The sequence below is a fragment of the Scyliorhinus torazame genome, chromosome 2 (assembly GCF_047496885.1).
Source record: "Scyliorhinus torazame isolate Kashiwa2021f chromosome 2, sScyTor2.1, whole genome shotgun sequence".
NCBI lineage: Eukaryota > Metazoa > Chordata > Chondrichthyes > Carcharhiniformes > Scyliorhinidae > Scyliorhinus > Scyliorhinus torazame.
The window spans coordinates 60,894,160-60,913,277 of NC_092708.1; the positions used below are offsets into that span (position 1 = coordinate 60,894,160).

At 42.8% G+C, this 19,118-nt stretch overlaps 1 protein-coding gene across 1 annotated transcript in view; it reads left to right on the forward strand.

Moving 5' to 3' along the window:
- LOC140406643 (low-density lipoprotein receptor-related protein 1B-like) overlaps positions 1 to 19,118 on the forward strand; it is a 1,956,985-nt gene that overhangs the window by 1,484,795 nt on the left and 453,072 nt on the right. Inside the window, exon 12 of the mRNA XM_072494650.1 lies at positions 5,220 to 5,400. Within this exon, the coding sequence (XP_072350751.1) occupies positions 5,220 to 5,400 (181 nt within the window). The remainder of the gene's footprint in view (positions 1 to 5,219; positions 5,401 to 19,118) is intronic.

Consider the following 19,118-nt stretch of genomic DNA (forward strand, 5'->3'; position numbering starts at 1 on the left):
TAAGCCCTCACTTCCACCCTATCCCCGTCACCCAATAACCCCACCTAACCTTTTTGGTCACTAAGGGCAATTTATCATGGCCAATCCACCTAACCTGCACGTCTTTGGACTGTGGGAGGAAACCGGAGCACCCGGAGGAAACCCACGCAGACACGGGGAGAACGTGCAGACTCCGCGCAGACAGTGACCCAGCGGGGAATCGAACCTGGGACCCTGGCTCTGTGAAGCCACAGTGCTATCCACTTGAGCTACTGTGCTGCCCTGCATGGTAGCAGTGCCAACCTGGCACTCAGGAAGTGCCGCTGGCATCCCAGCTGTGCCAAATGGGTACCACAGCATTGGGCCCTGGCAGTGCAAGGTTGACACTGCCCGGGTGCCAGGGGGTGTGCCTGCCCTGACCACCCAGGGAGCTACTGTAACCTCCAAGTCCCCCGAATTGCCATCACGCTTGGTCCACGCTAATGGAAACCAGTACAAATTGACACCAGGTTGAGACATTGGTGGTGGGCCAGTGACTCCCATCTGAATGCAGTAAGGGCGTGATCATGCAGGGCGTAGCGAGTCGGGTGACTTGTAAAGGGCCCGGCATGAAGCCCGATTTGGGTCTCTCCCGGGAATCACCGGTCGCACTTGGCTCCACGCCGGGTGCAACGCACTAACTGAATTGCGCCCCTGATTTGTTCTGGGAGGAAAGTCCAGCAAGCTCTCTGCTCAGGCCCTGGTTACAATTCTAGTCCAGCCATTGGAGGATATTCTCTTTGATCTCGATCAATTTCCAGTGAAATGCTGTCTTCATGTCGAGGTTGAAAAATAATATCAGGAAAATTAAAAATAATAAGTCATGTACAGAGAGAACCAGAAGCCCAAAATAGTTATTCAGGGTAAATTTTGAACATGCTTCTTGCGACAGTTAAAGGACGAAAGAAACAAATGAGTATGTTAAACATGAGAATAAACTGGTCTGATGGAAACATTAGTTTTACACTCTCTGGCAAACAATAGTAATGGAAAAGGTACATTCACACTCATGGCGTAAGTAAAGGCAATAAAAACGGAGTACTTAAATCTTTAGTGAGGAGCACATTTAATGCCTCCAGGCGCACTTAAGAAAATTAAGGTGGAAATAGTGGATCCTGGAACAGAAATGTTTTATAGATCATTGAACACTGGGATTGTACCAGAAGATTGGAAAACAACTTCTGACATTAAAAGACAAAAAAGATTGCAAGCTTGCTCCTGACAGTGCATTAGCATACAAATGCTTAACATGTTCTTCTGAAATTCTCCTCTCTACAATTTTAGTGGCAGTGCTAAACCATTAATCTAGTCAAAATAGTAAAGAGGGAAATTTCAGTGAAACATGGTAAGGATCCATCTGTTATAATTGCAGTGTACAATTTCAGGTCAATGTTCTTTCTAGTGTGACATTAATCGTGGGAAATATAGTAAAGTGAAATTGTTGTGGAAAGAATTTCAATGCATTAAAAAAGATTGATGAAGCAAAAGCAATACCTGACAAATATATTCCCATTTTTAAAGTATGTAACAGAACTGGCAATAAAATTAGTACCATAAGCCTTGATATATATCTTAACTTTCAAAGAATATTTACTAAGTCTGTAACAAGAGACTTACAACTGAACAGAATGGTACTGATTAAAAGTGGATGTTATAAACTGGTTAGCAAATTGCTTAGACAAGTAGCTATTTTCCACGACAATGTAAGCATTCCTGACAGATTGTATCAAGATCCCTCCTGGTCACTTATTTTACTTGTTCACAGGGAAAGGCATAGAAAGATACAATGGATATTTAAAAAATTAAGGTATTAAACAATAACAAGGGAATATCGACTACATTTTAAAAGTAATTCAGTGATAGTCCATGTTGTTTTCTAGACAGAGGAAAATCGAATCTTACAAGATTTTAGAAAAGAAAGACGAGGCAAATAAGTCAGCTGTTTCAGTAGAGCTATATGCCACTGGCATCTAAGCAACAATGTAGAATATTCTTCACTATATCCGGTCCACAAAAAGCAAGACATCCACAGCCCACTAATTTGTCAGCTTACTTACTGCCAATCATCAGCAAATAATAGCAGTAGTCATGAGCAATGCTATCACTCAGCTCCGACAATAATCTGCTCATCGATGCTGAGTTACGTTTCCACCAAAGTGAGGAGAGGGTGACTATCTTGGCAACAGGAATCCTTTGTCAAAGTGTGGCATTGAGGAGTTCCAGTAACAGCAAAGTCAATGGGAATCAGGGACAAAAACACCCAGTTGCGTGCTTGAGTCACATCTAGCACAAAGGAAAATCAATATGGTCTCATCCGCACAACATCATTGCAGATGTTCCTAAAGGCAGCATCCTGGATAAAACTATTTTCAGCTCCTTCATCAATGACATTTCCTCCATCATAAGAAATGGGCCAATTTGCTGAAGTGAGGAATGTTGTGCGATTCCATTAGCAATTACACAGACACTGAAGCTGTCCATGGCTGCATTCAGCAGGGCCTGGACATTATCAAGGTTTGGGCTGATGTGGCATTTAACTATGCCACAAAAGTGCCAGACAATGACCAACCCCAACAAGAGAAAATGTAATCATCTCCCTTGGCATTCAATTACTGAAACCCCAACAATTAACATCCAAAGGATCATCATCATTCTCAACTAGATCAGCAACATAAATGCTGTAGCATGTTGTGATGAGGATATTGTGATTCTGAAATGGGATGTATATAGATTGGGTGAATGGCAAATGGAGTTTGATGCGGGGAAATGTGAGGTCACGCATTTGGGTACGAGGAATCAAAAGGCAGATTATTATCTAAATAGAGAGAGACTGCAGATGAGTGAAGTACAGAACATCTCAGTGCTCTAGTGCATGGATCACAAATGGCTAGCGGGCATGTCCAAAAATTAATTAAGAAAGCAAATGGCATTTTGGCCTTTATTGAAATGGTCTTGGAGTTTAAAATTAGTGACGTTTTGTTGCAGTTTTACAGGGTGTTGGTGAGGCTTCACCTAGAATATTGCATACAGTTTTGGGCCCCTTACCTAAAAAAGGATACAGTTACATTGGAGGTAGTCAAAGGAGATTGACCAGGCTAATTCCTGGGCTGAGAGGATTGTCCTATCAAGAGATACTAAATAGTCTATGTCTAAGTTCTTTGGACATTAGAAGAGTGAGGGGTAACCTCATTCAAACATATAAGATCCTGAGGAGCTTGACAGGGTAGATTCTGAGATGTTTTCACTAGTGGGAGAATCTTTAACAAGGGGACATAGCTACAAAATAAAGGGGCAATAATTTAAAACAGGTGCATAGAAATTTTGTCTCGCAGAGGTTGCTGAATCTCTGGAATTCTCTGCCCTGGAGGTGGTGAAGGTTGGACCATTAGAAGTATTTAAAGTGGAGATGAATAAATGTTTGATAGACCGAGGAATAGAGGGCTATGGGCAAATGGCACAGAAAAGGAGTTGAGGATGGCATAAATCAGTCATGCTCATGTTAAAGGCTTGAAGGGCCTGGTGGCCTACTCCTGTTTTGATTCCTTGTGTTCTTGTGTAGCTACTAGACCATGTCAAAGAGCTAGTACTCTGCAATGAGTGACTCACAACTTCCTAAGACCTCATCACCACTTACAAGACATGAATGAGGAGAGTGATGGAATGTTCTCCAATTGCCTGAAGGATTGAAACTGCGACAGTGCTTAAGAAGCAAAATGGCATCTTCGATAAAGCAGTGCACTTGATCAGTGACTCATCCAGCACCTTAAACATCCACTTCTTCACCATTGGCACAGTGCGGCTGCAACATGTACCATCTACAGGATGCAATACAGAAACTCATTAAAGCTTATTTGGCAAACCCACAACCTCTGCTGCCAAGAAAGACAAGGGCAGCAGGCATTCCTTCACGCTGTATACCATCCTGTAGACCAGTCGATTGTTGCTTTTCCTGCATTGTTGTTGAGACTAACTCTGGAAATACCTACCTAACAGCATTGTGGCACTTATTTCACCACTTGGACTACAGAATTTCATGCAGTCAACTCGCCATTACCATCTTAAATTTATGTTTTGCCAATGGCATCCATGTCCTAAGAATTAATTTTTAGAAAAATACATTCATGAAACAATTTGGTACATTTCTGTAAGAAATGAAGGTTGAGGGTTGGAATCACCAGACTGAGGCAGGTTTCTTGGGACAAATTATTCCAACTTGCAAGGTTCTCTGTCGGCGGGATCCTCCTCTTCGTCAGCAGCACACTCACGCCGTGGATTTCCCGACGGTGTGGGGGTGCCCACAATGGGAAAGTCCATTGGCCGACTGCCGGGATGGAGGATCCCACTGCCGGCAGCGGCGCGCCGCACCAGAGAATGGCTGCAGTGGGACGGAGAATCCTGCCCTTGTTGTTCCTAACCATGAGTATTTTCAGCATTTTCCATTTTTATTTCTATGTAAGTGGTAATTATTTTTGAACAGTGCCGTTTAGGTTTTCCTACAATTTGCAGCTGAAAAACAGAAAGTCTGCACTGGCAATACCTGATAACACCCACAGAGTGGTACAAAGGAGTTAAATCATATTTTTCCAACCCAGTAATATTAAATATTGGGTGTCTAACCTAAGTTGTGTATCACCTTGTTGTGTATTATTGGCTTTGAACTGTTGGCCGATAACAACTGTTTGAACAGTGTTAATGAAAACATCAACAAAGTTATACACAATTTAAACATTCTGTGCAGGGGAACCTAAGCTTTCGTGCCTTGATTTTAATCTTTGGGCAGCACGGTAGCACAAGTGGATAGCACTGTGGCTTCACACGCGTCAGAGTCCCAGGTTCGATTCCCCGCTGGGTCACTGTCTGTCCGGAGTTTGCACGTTCTCCCCTTGTCTGCGTGGGTTTCCTCCGGGTGCTCCGGTTTCCTCCCACAGTCCAAAGACGTGCAGGTTAGATGGATTGGCCATGATAAATTGCCCTTAGTGACTAAAAAGACTAGGAGCGGTTATTGGGTTACGGGGATAGGGTGGAAGTGAGGGCCTAAGTGGGTTGGTGCAGACTCTATGGGCCAAATGGCCTCCTTCTGCACTGTGTGTTCTATGTTCTATGAGGTGATCATAGGACTGGTGGAACTCGCCCTAACTTACCAGCTTTATGCCATTTTCACCTCCAGATTGTCATCACTTTTTTTAACTTTTACCTTCCAGGCGTGGATAACGTTGAAGGTATCGCTGTGGACTGGATTGGCAATAACTTGTATTGGACAGACGATAGCTACAAGAAGACTATAAGTGTAGCAAGACTGGAGAAGGCTTCTCAGACGAGGAAGACATTGGTAGAAGGTGAAATGTCGCATCCAAGAGCAATAGTTCTGGATCCTTTACATGGGTGAGTGCTTGCTTTTACAAACTTCAGGAGGCTCAATGTGATGGTATAATTAGTAAGCTTGTACTCTGAATAACTTCTTGCCGAATAAAAAGAGAAATACGTTTGTTGCCCCTGAGGGAGGTGCATTTATTACAGATTGTACATTGTTATTGCTGAGTAAAAGCCTGTTGTTAGCATCATCGACCTACAGGAAATACACTGCAAATGAGCAATTATTATTTCCTAGATTTTTAAAGTCTAATATAATGTTACCCATAAAAGCTTTCATTTCCTGAAACAGTTCTTTTTATTGGCACAAGATACAATGTAAACAGAAGTTTTAAACAGCAATTCCAGTTCAGGTAGAAGCACAAATTGCGTACTGGAGGCAGTGTGATGTCAGCCAGCTTAACTTATTGCCCTAGGAATTGGATCATCCATGAAGTGGGGCACAATGTGGGTGCAGTGCACGTTCCAGATGCCAAAAAAGGTAACGTGTTGTGCCAGACTCTCTTTTTAAAATTGCCAACGAGCTGCAGACATCAGTCGCAGCAGTGGAGACGGGCCGGGTTGCCAGCAAGATTGGCCAGCTGATTTCTGACTGAGGCTGCAGAATAAGCCTGGAAGGGGGAGAGAGGACAATCACAGTGAAGCAAGCTGCAGCTGGCAGTGGCCCAAGATTTTAAGATGGAGCTGGGAGGAGCAGTTAACGTTCTTATAAGTATCTTAAAAAATAACTTAGGGTGGGATTTTCCAATGCAGTCTGCTCCGAGGCACAAAATTCCCACCTGAGGTCAACGGACCTTTCAATTGTCGCTCAAATTGTCTGTCCTGCCCGTGTCAATTCAGCGATGGGCGGAACTGGAAAGTTTATGGCAAAAGTATTTGGTGACAAGTTTTTTCAATGCTTCAGGTTCAGATGCCTGTAGACGTGGTACCCTGAATGTTATTGATTTCCTATGTTCGGTGTAAATGAGTACCCAGTTTGGATGTCAGACTGGCTTTGGCTTTGTCCCATAATCAAGGGTCTTGTCTCTGACTTAGGCAGTTGTCAGACAGGACTTTTGTTCCATGCTGTTTCCTGACCTTTTCAAATAATTTCTGTCATAATATACACCAGTATATCATGGTGCAGACACACACTGATGGACACACAGTGGGACCAGTCAACATACACAACACCGAAGCCAATCACCAGTGAGAGCACACGCACTATAAAGACAGGGGGCATCAGAATTCCCGCTCATTCGAGTAGCAGCTAGCTAGGAGGACAGAGCTCACAGCCTGCAACACAGACATTCACCATGTACTGAGTGCATCAACTGGTTAGGACAAGGCAAAGGTCTTTAGTTAAAGCTCGTATCGTATTTGCCCACAGTTCAAGTATGTTTAAATAGTCAACCTTTTAATAAAATAGTGTTGCACTACTTCAAGTGTTGGTGACCTGTATGTGATCCAGAACACCCAACACACAATTTCTTCACCTCCTATTTTATCGTTCCTCGCCTGAAGGTTTACACGCATGAGCGGATATGGCAACATGTGTGAATTGGTACAGTAGAAATATATGTCGGAGGTTAGTTCTAAGGAATATTTGTTGACTAAGTTAGGGGAGAAAAGATGTAACTGATACCTTATACAAAAAAAATATTGATAATTTTATTGCGAAAGTAAAGTGTCATCATGCTTTTTTCTGATGGAATTCTGAAGTCCCTGCTTCCTTATGAGTTTAGACTATCAGCAAGGGGATCAATATAAACTTTATCACACCTGACATGCTTACATGTTACCTCAAAATTATATTGTGTAGCACCCCTATTCTCATTATAAAAAGTGTAATTACAGGTCCAAAATGGCATTTGTGTCATGTACACACTTCTGGTGCGAGCTGCACTGATGGTATTTTAGATAGGTTGTTAGTTAGGGCATTGGATGCAAGGACTGGAGGTGTGGAGAGTAAGCAGCGTGTAGGCAGAGTAGCAGTCAATTGACTGCCATTTTGGATCCCAACACTTGTTCTCAAACAGCTGAACATATGCTCAACAACAGGAAGGAAACCCCATGAGTGCTATTTAAAGGGATCATCAACTATTTTCAGCATGCTGTTCATTGATTTCACTGACTATTGCTGATATATTAGATGTTTTTGGAGCTTTGTACTGTTACTTATATCTGCTGAAAACTACAGTGAATGGTGAGCCATTCTGTGAAGGCCTTGCTCCTCACTTCAAGGGTTCTGCTCAGTCACTTACTTTGAGTCCTGGATGCTGTAAGTTTCATCCCCGTTGGCTAGCCTGATGAGAGGGAAAATAATCAGCAGTGGTCAAGGAGGAAAAGCTGTCCAAAGAGGGAGAAGGAAAAGAGATAGAATGGATTTCAGCAAGAAGTAGGGCCTTCAGTGAGCAATTTTCCCATCTCAATCCCGGTGAGGAACATTGTGTGTAATGTTTTTGTTTTGCTGAGGATGTGCTGACAGAAATCTGTTGCTGACATACCTACAACCTCAGAGCAGGGTGAGGACAGCATTGCCAGTGGCTTTGATGGTGGCCATGGTCATTACTTGTTTCACACCGGGCTCCTTCCAGGTTGGAGCAGAGTGATATTTCCAACATCTCACTGTTCACAGTTGCTCTGATTACAAGTGTTATGACTGGGTGAGGAGCAATGAGCTGGTTCCCTTTTTCATTCAACCCGCTCGGTTGGTTACAAGAAAGGTTTTCAAAGAAAAATAATTTCCCCTGTGGATAAGTTTCTCAGACCAAATGTTTTTAAACTTTTAATAAGGAGCCAATCAAACCAGGTTTTCTTGAGTCAAACAAAGAGTGGGCAGGATTCACCAACCCTGTTATCTGGCGCAGCGGGATTCTCCGGCCGGGATTCTCCGACACTGCGCCGGGTCAAAGAATCCCCGGGGGGAGGCGCGAATCCCGCCCCATTGCCGGCTGCCTTATTCTCCGGCGACGTTTTTTGGGGGCCGGAGGCATTCCCGCCACACCGGTCGGGGGCCGTTGACAGCAGCCCCCCCCCCCCGGCGATTCTCCGGGCCCTGATGGGCCGAGTGGCCATAATGTTTTGGCCAGTCCCGCCGGCGTGAATTACTCACCTCACGCACAGCGGGACCTGGCAGCTAAGTGTGCGGGGGTGGTCCTGGGGGGGGCGCCTCATGGTTGCCTGGCCCGCGATCGGGGCCTACCGATCTGCGGGCGGGCTGGTTCCGTGGGGGTCTTCTTTCTTCCGCTCCGGGTCCGTGTAGGGCTCTGCCATATTACCCGGGGGCCAGCGTGGAGAAGGGAACCCCCGCGCATGCGCGGAAATATGCCGGCTGGTCTGCTCATGCGCAGAAATACGCCGGTCGGTCCGCGCATGCTCTAGATCACACCGGCCGTTCCGCGCATGCACGAACTGGCACGGCGTCAACCACTCCCGCGTCTACCTTGCCCCTGAGAAATTGGAGAATTCCTCACTTTCGGGGGCTGTTAACGCCGGAGTAGTTGCCGCTGGTTATCCTGCCGGCGTGGGGACATAGCCCCATTTTCAGACAATCCCACCCTCGATTCGCGCAGCAGGCCAATGGGGTTTCCTGTTGTGGACCGCCCCACGTTGTCGGGAAATGTGCAGGTGTGGGTATGCTGCCAGTGGGGCAGAGGATCCTGCCAACGGAGAATCCCAGTGAGGAACTTTATTGGTCACTTAAAACCCAAGGAAAAATTATTAAAGACATAGCACACGTCCGCACAGGTCAGAAAAGAAAGTTGAGTCCAAATAAAAGTTTAAAAAAATATAAACAAATAAGTCCTTGTCTTGTCTTGTTCATGAGATGTGGATGTTGACAGGTTGTGACCATTAATCAGGTGATATCAGTCGAACTTTTCAGTTGACTTTAGCAGTTTTCCTGTCTGTTGGAGACACTTGTTGGCTTTTCCCCAGAGGGAGAGATGACATGCTTATTGCTGCAGGAGTGACTGTCATTTTCCGTTGTGATGCTTGCTTCTCCCTGATACAACATTTCTCTCTAGTGAGAGAGAGGGAGCGCGGGGGGTCCCGATTTTTATTCCAGCAGTGTTCTTAGAAAGCTGTCAAGTTTCTTCTCGCTTCTGTCTCTCTGTTTTGCAGAGCCCGTTTTTAAACTCATTTCTATGTATTCCCGGAAGGTCTTACATCCAAATTCCATTTTGTTTTCAACTCAGAACCTTTTTGGCATGTTCTGAGATGTGGTTTTTGGGTGTCTAGTGGGATATAGCTGGCTGGGGGGGTATATTTTCCATTGTCTTCACAAACAAAGAGATTCAAGCCGAGCCTTTTGCATTTTTCATGCCCTCCTTTCAGACTCTGTTTGAAGTGGGCCTTGACACGTCTTCAGGTGCAAAGTATCATGTCCTCCCAGGAAGGTCGGCAGTATCATCCACATAGGAAATTTCTAGAAGGAGTCCCTGCACAGTACCAGCTATCTTTTGATTAGTGTCTTTTCTTGTATTTCTATAAAGGACACAGACCTTCTTTAAGGAGACCAGTATGTCTAATGAACTTATAGGTTGTGGATTGCTCTCACTCCAACACCATGTTGGCTTTTGTGACACAAGGAAAGCTGAATGCATTTTGTTCTGTCTTGCCAGTGAGTACCAGGTGAAACAAGAATACAGTGACAGGCAGGACAGCAGGTTTCCATGTGGTGCAGGGTGTCATTCTGCAGATGCTGCATGTAAATTCATACATTTATTGCAGCTGGAATAAGTTCGACATATGATGTCCAGTTGATGTGCGCCCAATCTCAGCATATTATGCAGGTCAATGTCCAACTTCCTGGTGACAGTCATGATGCCTTTATTCTGCAGAATTCTTCTGTACCATCAGCGTTTGAACCACCAGGAGAAACTGCCGGCTAGCATCAGGATAAGGATAGCTATTTGCTGGCCACATGCATTCGGCACCACCATGGTAGCACAGCCTTGAACACAAGATCTAGGGTGAGCTGCTGCCCAGGCAGAATGGAAGGGAAAATCAACAAAACTCCTTTCTGGCCAGGCTGTCCGTGATTGGCTCATCTGACCATGATACTAGTGAATGCAACTCTAGTTTTGCATTGAAAAATAATCACATGCATGACTTTTCATCAGTCGCTGACCATCACAGCAAGCTTTTGGTTGCAATGGTTGCGTTCATTGCCAGAGGAAGTAGTTGATGCTAAAACTTTGAATATATTCAAGAGGCGGCTGGATATAGCACTAGGGGAGAATGGGATCAAAGGCTATGGGGAGAAAGCAGGATTAGGCTATTGAGTTGGATGATCAGCCATGATCGTGATGAATGGCGGAGCAGGCTCGAAGGGCCAAAAGGCCCCCTCCTGCTCCTATATTCTATGTATTGTTATAGGTCAGGGTTTAGAGAACCCCAAAGTGTATCACGGAGTTCACCTGACCCACAACTTTTAATAGATTGTGGTATGGGGAGCACACGGCCCACTCTACAGGTTTGGTACAGCAGAAATGGAAAAGTATTTTATAAAGAAAAACAATATTTATTCTATGACCTCAAGTTAACCTTTTTAAAACAAACAGTGAATATCTTAGCAACCATTACTTCAAAGATAACCCCCAAAGAATACAACACTAAGGAACCCTTTAAGCTGTTCTTTTAACATCCAAAAGACTTAGCAACCTTTAAACAGAAGCACATTAGGCGTTACATTCAATACTGAAAACATTTAAATTTCTGAATTCACCAAATGATCAAGAGATAGTCCTTCATGTCAGAGAGATCAACAGTACAGCTGCTTTGGCTGACCTCAGCTGCAACACACTGAAAAACGAAACCAAAAAAACAGACACACCCAAGCTTTTCTCAAAGTGAAACTAAAAAATAGAAGCAAAGCTCAGCTCCACCCACACTCTGACATCACTGCAGTAACATGAGCAGCTAACCATTTCTTAAAGCGACATTCTCATGACACCTCCTCCCAAGAAAAACAAACAAACCATCAACTTCAAAATGGTTTCATTTTTCACCTTTTCACTATCCTTTAAGAAATGCAGACAGTAAATATACTTTATCGTTTCAAAGAACAACACACGCAAACAGGTATAATAATATAGTCCATTTTTTTTTGTGCTTCCTCCAACTGAAATCCTTCATGATTGACAGTCTCTTTGAACAAGAAGGTTTCTGCACGATCCGTCCATTGTTCTACGCCTCGGCACTTCTCTTTAAAGTCAGATACTTTAGTTCAATCTGATCACAGAGTCCCTTGCAATTCTCCAACACAGGAGAATTGGTTATCACAGCTTTCAGGCAGTCAAATGCCTGTCGAAAGTCCGCTGCCCATTGAAATTTTCGACGTTTCTTCAGCAAGTCCATCAGTGGAACAATCACACTGATAAAATTTGGAACAAATTTCCGGTAAAATTCACTCATACCAAGAAATCACATTATTTCCCTTCGTCTCGAGGGTATCGAAAACTCCTCAAGGAATGTGACCTGGGCTTTCCCAAATTCACTTTTGGCTAGGTTTATCACCAAACCCGCCTCCTGAAGTCGATCGAATAACTCCATCAGATGTTATAAATGTTCTGTCCATGTCTGGCTGAAAATTACCAGATCGTCGATGGATACCGCACAATTGGGAAACCCTGAAACAACTTTGTTAGTTAACCGTTGAAATGCAGCTGGGGTGTTTTTTATGCCAAATGGCATAACTTTGAATTGGTATATAACATCTGGAGTCACTAAAGCTGAAATCTCCTTCGCCCTTTCAGATAAAGGTACCTGCCAGTAACCTTTAAGTAAATCCAATAGGATAAGAGTCCGTTCTTGTAACTGCATTAACCTTTCTATAGTCCACACACCACTGTTGGGTACCGTCTGGTTTAGGTACCATCACTATGGGTGAGCTCCATTGGCTGCAACCCACTTCAATTATGCCATTTTTAAGCATACTCTCAATCTCTTTGTTAACCTGTGCCAATTTTAAAGGATTAAGTCTATATGGATATTGTTTGATTGGAACAGCATTTCCCACATCTACATCATGTATAGCCATTTTAGTACTTCCCAATTTATCTCCACAAACTTGCCCATGTGATATCAATAACTCTTTCAGGTCAGTTTGTTTTTCCTCTGGAAGGTAACTCAACAATTTATCCCAATTTTTAAGAACACCCTCATTTTCCAATTTAATTTGAGGTATGTCAAATTCACAGTCATCTGGATTTGGTTCGTCACTTTGAGTTAGAATCATTAAAACCTTCTCCTTTTTCTCTCCTTCCCTTTCAAAGTACCTTTTAAGCATATTCACATGACGCACTCAGTGAGTCTTCCTTCTATCTGGTGTTTTTACCACATAATTCACCTCACTTAATTTCCTTTCAATCTGATAAGGTCCACAAAACCTAGCTTTTAAAGGTTCACCTACCAATAGTAACAATGCTAAAACTTTATCTCCATTTTCAAAACTACGAACTTTGGATTTCTTGTCCGCGGCCCGTTTCATCACATTTTGTGCAACTTTCAAATGTTGTCTAGCCAATTCACCTGCTCTAATTAATCATTCCCTAAAATTTGACACGTAATCCAATAATGTAATTTCCGATTTCTCACCCACCAATTTTTCCTTAATCAATTTAAGTGGTCCTCTTACATCATGACCAAAAATTAGTTCAAAAGTACTAAATTTGGTTGACTCATTAGGTGCATCCCTAATTGCAAACAGTACGAATGGAATTCCTTTCTCCCAATCCTCTGAATTATCTTGACAATAAGCCCTCAACATTGTCTTTAATGTCTGATGCCACCTTTCTCACGCTCCCTGCGATTCTGGATGGTACGCAGTTGATTTAAATTGTTTTATTCCTAAGCTATCCATAACTTCTTTGAATAACTTTGAGGTAAAATTTGATCCTTGATCCGATTGTATTTCTGTGGGTAATATCTCGTAAATAATTTAAGTAACTCCTCCACAATCTTTTTAGCTGTAATATTACGAACTGGAATGGCCTCTGGAAACCTAGTAGACACATTCATTATAGTCAAAAGATATTGATTCCCACTTTTTGTTTTAGGAAGCGGTCCTACGCAATCAATTGGGACCCTTGAAAAAGGTTCCTCAAATGCTGAAATGGGTATTAAGGGTGCTGGTGATATCACTGCTTGAGGTTTCATCACAAAATGTGATGAAACGGGCCGCGGACAAGAAATCCAAAGTTCGTAGTTTTGAAAATTGAGACATGATTGACAAAATTTAACCACATCTTTATGTAGTCCAGGCCAATAAAAGATTTCTGGATTTTAGCTTGAGTTTTCCTTATTCCCAAATGACCTCCCACTGGTACCTCATGTGCAACTTGCAACACCTCCTTTACCCTACCGGCAATACTACTTGATGAACTTCTGCCCACTTTTCATCCGCCTGCATATGTAAAGGTCTCCATTTTCTCATCAAGACATCATTTTTACGGTAATAGCACTCTGGTATACACGCAGATTCCTCTTCCGTGTATGCTTTCTGATACATCCATTTTATTTCTATATCTTTTTGTTGTAACTCTGCCAATTTTCCTGAACTAAAAATATCCGCCTCATCCTCCACCTGTTCTTGTTCTTTTTCAACCATCTGATCAAAAATTGTTTCTGATAATTGCACTTCAACTTCATCTTCACTCTTTGATTTCTCCTCTTGTCTTAACTTGTGACTTTACGACTTTGTTACTACACAATCAGGAAAAATCCCAAGATATCCGTCCTTCAACACTTCAGTTGTCTGATTTTCCACTGGCTTATCAACCACAGTAGGCATCACCACCACTTGCGATCCAGCTCTATCATTACCCAAGATAAACTGTATTCCTGGACAAGATAGTATCTCTATTACTCCTACTACTACTTCACCGCTCTTCACTGGACTTTCCAACCTTACCTTATATAATGGAACGCTACTCCTCTCACCCTGAATTCCACATATTACCACCTTTTCTGGCAACATTCTTCCCAAAATACATAACTCCTCATCTCTTACCATGAAAGGTTGACTAGCTCCTGTATCTCTTAAAATTGTGACTTCCTTCCTCCTGATACACATGAATAAACTTTACCCACACAAGTAAATTCTTTAAAGAGATATGGCACCTTCTTCTCAATCACCTCTCGATCATTCTGTACAATCTTTTGCACCTCCTTCGCTTCACTTGGGCTTTCCTTTAACACTTTAACAAACCCCACTGACTTATCCTGTTTTACCACATCAGACTTCCCGGTGTTTTTCTTCAACCACCAACACTGTGACTTTACATGGCCTAGTTTATTGCAGTGAAAACATTTGAAACTTTTCATTTCTTTTCCACCCTCCTGGATTTATTTTTTAATCTGAGGTACATACTCCTTATTATCTCCCATCAGATCACCTTTACCTCTACCACTTGAGTATTTCTCATGTCCCCAGTTTCTATCCCTCACAGATTGAAATTGATGTTGGAAACCAAGTTTTGATTTATGAACTAATTCATAATCATCTGCCATTTCTGCTGCTAATCTCGCAGGTTTAACCCTCTGTTCTTCCACACGAATTCTCACTACATCAGGAACTGAATTTTTAAACTCCTCCAAAAGTATAATTTCTCTGAGAGCTTCATACGTTTGGTCTATTTTCAAAGCCCTTATCCACCTATCAAAATTACTCTGTTTGATCTTTTCAAACTCCATGTATGTTTGACCAAATTCTTTCCTTAAAGTTCTAAACCTTTATCTGTCGGCTTCAGGCACTAGTTCATATGCACCCAAGATGGATTTTTTCACCTCCACATATGTCCCAGATACCTCCTCCGGTAGTGATGCAAACACTTCACTCGCCCTACATACCAGCTTTGTTTGAATCAGTAATGCCCACATGTCCTGTGGCCATTTCATTTGTTTAGCTACCTTCTCAAATAAAATGAAAAAGGCTTCTACCTCCTTCTCGTCAAATGCTTGGACATATTTAAATAGATCCCCACCATGCCTTTGACTATAACACCCTTTCTCACTATCCTCATCACTATCGTCTAACTGTACGTTTCCCTTTACGTCTGTCAATTTTAACTGACTGTCATGTTTCATGGCCATTTTCTGAAGTCCAAACTCTCTCTCTTTATCTTTTTCCCTGATCTGTATCTCCCTTTCTATTTATTTTTGTTCTGCTAGGGCTATTTCTTCTTTGTTTCTTTCTTCTCTCTCCTATTCTTTTTCTCTCATTGCATATTCAAGCGGCTTTAATTCATTTTCATGTTCAAGTTGCTTAATCTGCAACTGGATCTTTGCCATTTCTAATGAGTCAGACTGTATCTCAGGCAACTTTAAATGCTTCGCCACCGCCGTAATTACCTCATCTTTTCACATTTTGTCAGGAAATGTTAACTGCAATCCTTTTGCCAAATCTAACAGTCTGCTTTTTGTCTCTGTCCATAAGGTACTGCGTGTGACCGTCTCCACCCCCAAAAACTTCTGAACCTCTGAAAAAGCCATTGTCTACAACACACTCCCCACTTAAACTAAAATACCACACCTGAAAAGCAACCACAATACGCTCACCCCTCACTGTCTTTAAGTTCACTAAGCCAATCCAATAGATAGACTTTTATCCCGGACGAGCCCCCAATTGTTATGGGTCAGGATTTAGAGAACTCCAATGTGTATCATGGAGTTCACCTGACCCACAACTTTTAATAGATTGTGGTATGGGGAGCACACGGCCCACTCTACAGGTGTGGTACAGCAGAAATGGAAAAGTATTTTATAAAGCAAAACAATGTTTATTCTATGACCTTCAGTTAACCTTTTTAAAACAAAGTGAAAATTTTAGCAACCATTAATTCAAAGATAACCCCCAAAGAATACAACACTAAGGAATCCTTTAAGTTGTTCTTTTAACATCCAAAAGACTTAACAACCTTTAAACAGAAGCTCATCAGGCTTTACATTCAATCCTGAAAACATTTAAATTTCTGAATTCACCAAATGATCAAGATATAGTCCTTCATGGCAGGGAGATCAACAGTACAGCTGCTTTGGCTGACTTCAGCTGCAACACACTGAAAAACGAAACCAAAAAGACAGACACACCCAAGCTTTTCTCAAAGTGAAACTAAAAAGCAGAACCAGAGCTCAGCTCCACCCACATTCTGACATCACTGCAGTAGCATGAGCATCTAACCATTTCTTATGCGACATTCTCATGACTGTATCTGTGTAATGGGACAGAAAAGTGGCTTCACAGCGCCAGGGTCCCAGGTTCGATTCCCCGCTGGGTCACTGTCTGTGCGGAGTCTGCACGTTCTCCCCGTGTCTGCGTGGGTTTCCTCCGGGTGCTCCGGTTTCCTCCCACAGTCCAAAGACGTGCAGGTTAGGTGGATTGGCCATGCTAAAAATTGCCCGTAGTGTCCATAAGGGTTGGGAGGGGTTATTGGGTTGCGGGGATAGGGTGGAAGTGAGGGATTAATGTGGGTCGGTGCAGACTCGATGGGCCGAATGGCCTCCTTCTGCACTGTATGTTCTATGTAATCTATGTAAAACATAGTCCGCTCCTCCATTCATTATGATCATGGCTGATCATCCAACTCAGTAGCCTAATCCCACTTTCCTTCATATTCTTTGACCCCCTTCACCCTCAGTGCTCGATCTAATTGCTTCTTGAAATCATACAATGTTTTAGACTCAATTTCTTACAAATTCTACAGGTCCACCACTGTCTCGGTGAAGATATTTCTCCTCATCACTATCCTAAATGGTTGACCCCATATCCTCAGGCTTTGACCCCAGGTTCTGGACACACCCACAATCGGGAACATCCTTCCTGTATCTCCCCTGTCCAGTCCTGTTAGAATTTTATAGGTTTCTTCGGGATTCCCCCCTCATTCTTCTGAACACCAGTGAATACAATCCAACCCAATTTGATCTCTCCTCATGTGTCAGTCCTGCCATCCCAGGAATCAGTCTGATAAGCCTTCACTGCACTTCCTCTATAGCTAGAACATTGTTCCTCAGATAAGAAGACCAAAGCTGCACACAATATTCCAGGTGTGGCCTCACCAAGGCCTTGTGTAATTGCAGCAAGACATCCCTGTTCCTGTATGTGCAATGAAGGACAGCATACCATTTGCCTTCTTTACCGCCTGATGCACCTGCTTGCTTACGTTCAGTGACAGGTGTACGAAAACACCCAGGTCTTGTTGCATGTTCCCTCTCCTAATTTATGGCGATTCAGATAATAGTCTTCCTTCTTGTTTTTGCTACCAAAGTGGATAGCCTCACATTTATCCAAATTATATTTCATCTGCCATTCATTTACCCATTCACTCAACTTGTACAAATCACATTGAAGGATTTCTGCATCCTCCTCAAAGTTCACCCACCCACCAAACTTGGTGTCATCTGCAAATTTGGAGATGTGACATTTTATTCCCTCATCTAAGTCATTAAGATATATTGTGAATAGCTGGGGTCCTAGTACCGATCACTGCAGTACCACACTAGTCACTCCCTGCTAATTTGAAAAAGACCCATTAATTCCTACTCTTTGTTTCCTGTCTGCCAACCAGTTTTCTATTCATCTCAATACAATACTCCCAATCCCATGAGCTTTAATTTTACATGCTAATCTTTTAGGCGGGATTTCGTCAAAATCCTTCTGAAAGTCCAAATAGACCACATCCACTGGCTCCCCTTCATCAATTCTACCCATTCCATTCTCGAAGAATTCCAGTAGATTTGTCAAGCATGATGTCCTCTTCATAAATCCATGCTGACCCTGTCTGATCCTGCCACTGTTTTCTAAGTGCTCTGCTGTAAAATCTTTGATAATGAATTCTCGAATCTTCCCCACTACTGATGTCAGGCTTAGTGGTCTCTCTTGACCCTGCTTTCTCTTTACCTCCCTTTTTAAATAGTGGAGTTAGATTAGCCACCCTCCAATCTGCAGGAACTGTTCCGCAGTCTATAGAATCCTGGAAGATAACCACCAATACATCCACCATTTCTAGATCCACCTGCTTCAGTACCCTGGGATGTAAATTATCAGACCCTGGGGATTTATCAGCCTTCAATCCCATCAATTTCCCCAACACCATTTCTCTACTGATATGGATCATCTTCAGTTCTTCCTTCTCACTAAACCCCACATTCCCCAAAATTTCTGGTAACTTATTAATGTTCTCATTTATGAAGAAAGAACCAATGTGTGTATTTAGTTGCTCAGCCATTTCTTTGTCCCCTATAATACATTCCCGTGTTTCTGACTGCAAGGGACCTACATTTGTCTTCACCAGTATTTTTCTCTTCACGTACCTATAGAAACCTTTACAGTCAGTTTTTAAAATAAATTTTGAGTACCCAATTCATTTTTTCCAATTAAAGGGCAATTTAGCATGGCCAATCCACCTATCCGGCACACCTTTGGGTTGTGGGGGCGAAACCCACGCAAACACGGGGAGAATGTGCAAACTCCACACGGACAGTGATCCAGAGCCGGGATCAAACCTGGGACCTCGGCGCCGTGAGGCAGTAGGGCAAACCCACTGCGCCACCGTGCTGCCTACAGACAGTTTTTAAGTTCCCTGCAAGCTTATCGTCGTACTCTATTTCCCCTTCTTAATCAATTTCTTGGTCCTTCTTTGCTGAATTCTAAACAGTTCCCAATCCTCAGACCTGTTGTTTTTCTTGGCCAATTTATATGCTACTTCCTTGGATCGAATACTGTCCCTAATTTCCCTTGTAAGCCTTGT